Here is a 5,171-nt window from a genome sequence, read left to right on the forward strand (position 1 = left end):
AGATATTTTTAAAAGAGGCGCTTTTACATTTAGTTTTGAAACTCTTCCGCCATCGTCTTGTCTGTCTCACCTCACTCTTCGTCAGTCAGCTCGACTCACTCCTCATGTGATAAATGAAATCTGATCTGTGATGCAGCTGCGTTCAGTTTTGATTAAAGTGTCCTCTAACTGAACAAAATTATTTTTATTACTATAAAAAAAAAATCAAAACGACAGTGAGGGACAGTGGGCAAGTGACATAACCGGTGTTGCAGCTTAACATGCCAACACCGTCTATTGCAGCAAGCTTAGTGCGGAGTTCTGCAAGCTTGTGAATCCTCTCATTATATAACACCGTGTAAATAAGAGATTAATTGTGCAGAGAGCTTATTAAAGGAACGTCACGAGATAGCGATGAACTGAAGTGAGTGACAGCTTTCAGTGATTATAGACGGAGCGCTCTTTGCGTTCCTTCTAAGCTGTTTTGACTGTCTCAGAACAGTTTTCACCTCGGTAAAGAAATAGTTTCAAGTCATAATTTTATTTTTCTTGTTTCAAAATGAATCTTGTGTGCTTTAAGCGAACAATAAATGCAAATGAACTATAAACTAAAAACGCATATAAATGCACGAATGCAATGACTGGAGATTTTAGTTTAATAGATTACATTTTCGATTTGTTTCTCGGCAAACCCTATCGTATATGACACTTGGAATACGGAACGAGATGCATGGGATAATTTTTATGACATTTTAATCCTTTTTGGAAAAAGATTTAAGAAGTTTACAAGTCATTAAATGGACAAGTGCAAGCATTTTTTTAAATTTTTTTTATAAATGTCTTTTTTTGTTCTTAAAAAAAAAAAGGTAGCTTAATATGGCTTTAGAACAGCATCAGGTTTACTAATTATTTAGGCTACTTAAGTTGTGAAGGGGTAATAGTTACAATAAATAATAAATATAGCTATAATGAGAGAAAGCTAGCGAGCAAAATAAGGGTTACGTGTAAAAGAGCATTATAGTTATTGTGTTGGGGCCCCGTTCCTGAAATTTGCTTAGGGCCCCCAAATCACTAAGTCTGCCCCTGAATATGCCAACCCCAATGGGCATTTGAAGAAACAATAAAAGGAAGCACTGTCCATTTTCTTTCTCAGAGGTTCCTGCCCTGCATACATGTTGGCATGGCAAAGAGGACTGTGTCACTGCTGCAACTACTGGTCTTGGTGTATGGGGTTTATGTTCCAGCTTCAGCACAAGTCTGCAGACGGCTTGGTCAGCCTGTCCTCCCTCTACTTTCTGCACAAAAATATATCAATATTGGGGCAGTTTTGTCATTCCACAGAAGTGCTCTGTTAAAGATGCATAACTTCACTTCCAAACCAGAACCAACAACATGTGGCAGGTCTGTATGAAAACAACTCTTTGAAATTGACATTAGGAATTCTTTAAAAAATAAGTAAATAAATACTTCTGATGATCTTGCAAGAATGAAAGACATACAACTGATGCTCTATTTCCACAGCTTCAACTTGCGTGGGTTTAAATTTGCTCAGACACTGATTTTTGCTATTGAGGAGATAAATAATAGCACACACCTGTTACCTGGTGTTTCTTTGGGCTATAATATATATGATTCCTGTAGCTCTATAGCTCAAACTATTCTTTCAAGCATGTCTTTGATGAATGGTTATAAACAGACTTTGAGTGATACATCCTGCTCTAGACCACCAGCTGTTTATGCCATTATTGGAGAGTCAAACTCCTCTCCCACCATAGCACTGGCTTCAGTAGTTGGTCCTTTCAGCATACCTGTTGTAAGAACTCCTACTTATCTGCTCCTTGTTATCATGATGAAGCACGGGAACATGTACCATTTATAAATGCTTTGAATTTAAATGAAAAGCAATTGTAAAAATAGAAAGCAATGTTTAGATTGTAGCATTTCCAATGTTTATGAAAATTTCATTATTTGTATAGTACTGATATAAAGTGGTTATGTTTCTTGTAGATCAGTCATTTTGCCACATGTGCTTGCTTGAGTGACAGAAAAAGATATCCATCCTTCTTCAGAACAATCCCCAGTGATTATTACCAAAGCAGAGCACTGGCTCAGCTTGTAAAGCACTTTGGCTGGACTTGGGTCGGGACGGTCAGGAGTCGTGGAGACTATGGTAATAACGGCATTGCAGCATTTGAGGAGGCTGCAAAACAAGAGGGGGTTTGTATTGAATATTCAGTGGCCATATTAAGCACTGATCCAAAAGAGCAGTTTCTGAAGACACTAGAAGTGATAAAGAAGGGTACCGCCAGGGTGGTGGTGGCTTTTGTTGCATTAGGAGATTTTATTCCCCTCCTGAAAGTAATGGTGCAACACAACATCACAGGGCTGCAGTGGGTTGGGAGTGAATCCTGGATCACTTCTCGAACTCTTGCAGAAACAAAGGAGTACAGTTTTCTTTCTGGAGCTTTGGGTTTTGCAATAGCAAATGCCAAACTTATGGGCCTGCGAGAGTTCCTAGTGAATGTGCACCCTGACCAAGAACCAAACAATGACATTTTAAAAGAATTCTGGGAAACAACTTTTCAGTGCTCTTTCAGGACCACTGATAGTGGTGCCTGTACTGGCTCAGAAAAACTGGCAGAGCTGCAAAATGAATATACTGATGTATCTGAGCTACGAATAGCAAATAAAGTGTACACTGCAGTGTATGCTGTTGCACATACACTACATAACGTATTAAAGGACTTGAAATCCTCCACCAACAGTAGCACAAAAGAACAACCCACACCACAAAAGGTATATAAGAGCACAAAACATAATAGTAGAAAATCATACTGAAACTAATTATGTTGCTGGTCTTTCCTCTCAGATGTTGGCGTATATGAGGGATGTGAGATTCACTGTTAAAACAGGTGAAGAAATTGTATTTGATGCAAGTGGTGATCCAGTGGCGAGATATGACCTGGTGAACTGGCAGCCTGCTGGAAATGTAGGTCTGCAGTTTGAGCATGTGGGAGTGTATGACAGCTCACTGTCTTCAGAACAACGTCTTCAGGTCAATCAGGAACGTGTCTTATGGGCAAGAAACATTGGACAGGTACATCAATATTATATAATAAATTATAAAGGGGCATGTAAAATAACCATTTAATTATGAAAAGAACAACAACTGAAGAACAGTTAAAAAGCATGTATGAAATATGCATAAAACAATTGCACAAAAGCATAAAAAACAAAGCATAAAAGCAATTATTCCATGGAGACAATTAATTTAAAACTTCATGTTTTGTGTGACAAAATTATTTTTTGCATAGTTGCCTGTGTCTGTGTGCAGTGAGAGCTGCCCCCTTGGCACTAGGAAGGCTGTGCTAAAAGGACAACCTATCTGCTGTTATGACTGCATTCCATGTGCAGAGGGAGAAATCAACAATGCAACTGGTAAATTTTTTTTTTTAAAACGCTGAGTACCTCTCATGAACATATGATAACATATAATACTGTCCATTTTTCTTCTTTTTTTTTCTTTCACAGATTCTAATGACTGTTTTCCTTGTGATTTGGAGTACTGGTCGAATGAAAGCAAAGACAAATGTGTATTAAAAGTCGTTGAATTTCTTTCCTATACAGAAATCATGGGGATGGTGCTTTGTATTTTCTCCTTCTTTGGGGTGTTATTAACAGCAATAGTATCTTTTCTGTTTTATCTTCATAAAGAAACACCTATTGTCAGAGCAAACAACTCAGAGCTGAGCTTCTTGTTGCTCTTCTCGCTCTCACTGTGTTTTCTCTGTTCACTTACTTTCATTGGTCGGCCCACTGAGTGGTCCTGTATGTTACGTCACACAGCATTTGGGATCACTTTTGTCCTCTGTATCTCCTGTGTTCTTGGGAAAACAATAGTAGTCTTAATGGCTTTCAGGGCTACACTTCCAGGAAGTAATGTCATGAGATGGTTTGGGCCTCTTCAACAGAGACTCAGTGTTGTTTCCTTAACGTTAATACAGGTGATTATCTGTGTACTTTGGTTAACAACATCCCCCCCTTTCCCATACATGAATTTGAGCTATTACAGAGAAAAGATCATCCTTGAATGTAACTTAGGTTCAGCTGTTGGATTCTGGGCTGTTCTGGGTTATACTGGCCTGCTATCAATCTTGTGTTTTGTTCTTGCTTTTTTTGCTCGGAAGCTCCCTGATAACTTCAATGAAGCCAAGTTCATTACATTCAGTATGCTCATATTCTGTGCTGTCTGGCTCACATTTATTCCAGCTTATGTCAGTTCTCCTGGAAAATTTACTGTAGCTGTACAAATATTTGCTATTTTAGCTTCAAGTTTTGGTTTACTATTTTGCATATTTACACCAAAATGTTACATCATTTTAGTAAAACCAGATAAAAATACAAAAAAACAAATGATAGGGAAGTCTACATAAATTTAATCTTTAAACAAAGATATCCATGCAATTGAGAAAGAAAGATGATGCAATAAATACATTTCTGCTATAAAATTATATACCAACAGATAAAAGTAAAAAATAAATAAAACAGAGTATCTGAAAGTATTTTGTCTGTAAACAGTGAAAAGAAAGATTTTAATCTAAAACCTTTTTCTTGGCCATTTGGGTACTGAGGATGGCTTTCATAACAATGCTGAAACTGAAAGCAAAAACACAGTTCTGTGCCGATAGATTCCCATATCATCATCACAATAGCAGAACTACTATGTGTTGGTGGGTGAGTCTAAACCTCTATTTCTGCTCTCTGCAGTATAGCCTTGGGCTGCACTAATAGTAACTCTCTCTATGACAGCCATATTCTGGACCTGCATTATATAAATTATAAAAAACAAAGACTAGATTGACTAGATTACAGCAATGTTTAAATTTTTTTTTAATTTAAATTTTTTATTACTACACCAGACACTGATTAAAAAATGTCTATATCCTTGTCTATATACAAAATGATTTTCCATGCATGCAAACGGCTTAAATTGGGCCTGAACATCTGGAAGTATCAAAGCGGTATCTGTTAGTTGAAATTTAAAATTGTCTGAATGTTATTAAACTATATTTTGTTAATTCTGTTACATTTACTGTTATAAGAACCTTAAAGTTTTTTTTATTTTATTTTATTTTGTCCTGTATCACCCACTCAAATTTAATATGCTAGACGACTAATAATAAAGAATAATA

At 36.8% G+C, this 5,171-nt stretch overlaps 1 protein-coding gene across 1 annotated transcript; it reads left to right on the top strand.

Moving 5' to 3' along the window:
* Window positions 1–1,159: 1,159 nt before the first annotated feature.
* LOC131524031 (extracellular calcium-sensing receptor-like) lies at window positions 1,160–4,412 on the top strand. Its single transcript, XM_058750755.1, has 6 exons — window positions 1,160–1,380; window positions 1,501–1,792; window positions 1,987–2,775; window positions 2,849–3,076; window positions 3,294–3,417; window positions 3,511–4,412. The coding sequence occupies exons 1-6, from the start codon at window positions 1,160–1,162 to the stop codon at window positions 4,410–4,412; spliced, it is 2,556 nt and encodes an 851-aa protein (XP_058606738.1).
* Window positions 4,413–5,171: the final 759 nt, after the last annotated feature.

The sequence above is a fragment of the Onychostoma macrolepis genome, chromosome 18 (genome assembly GCF_012432095.1).
Source record: "Onychostoma macrolepis isolate SWU-2019 chromosome 18, ASM1243209v1, whole genome shotgun sequence".
Classification (NCBI taxonomy): domain Eukaryota; kingdom Metazoa; phylum Chordata; class Actinopteri; order Cypriniformes; family Cyprinidae; genus Onychostoma; species Onychostoma macrolepis.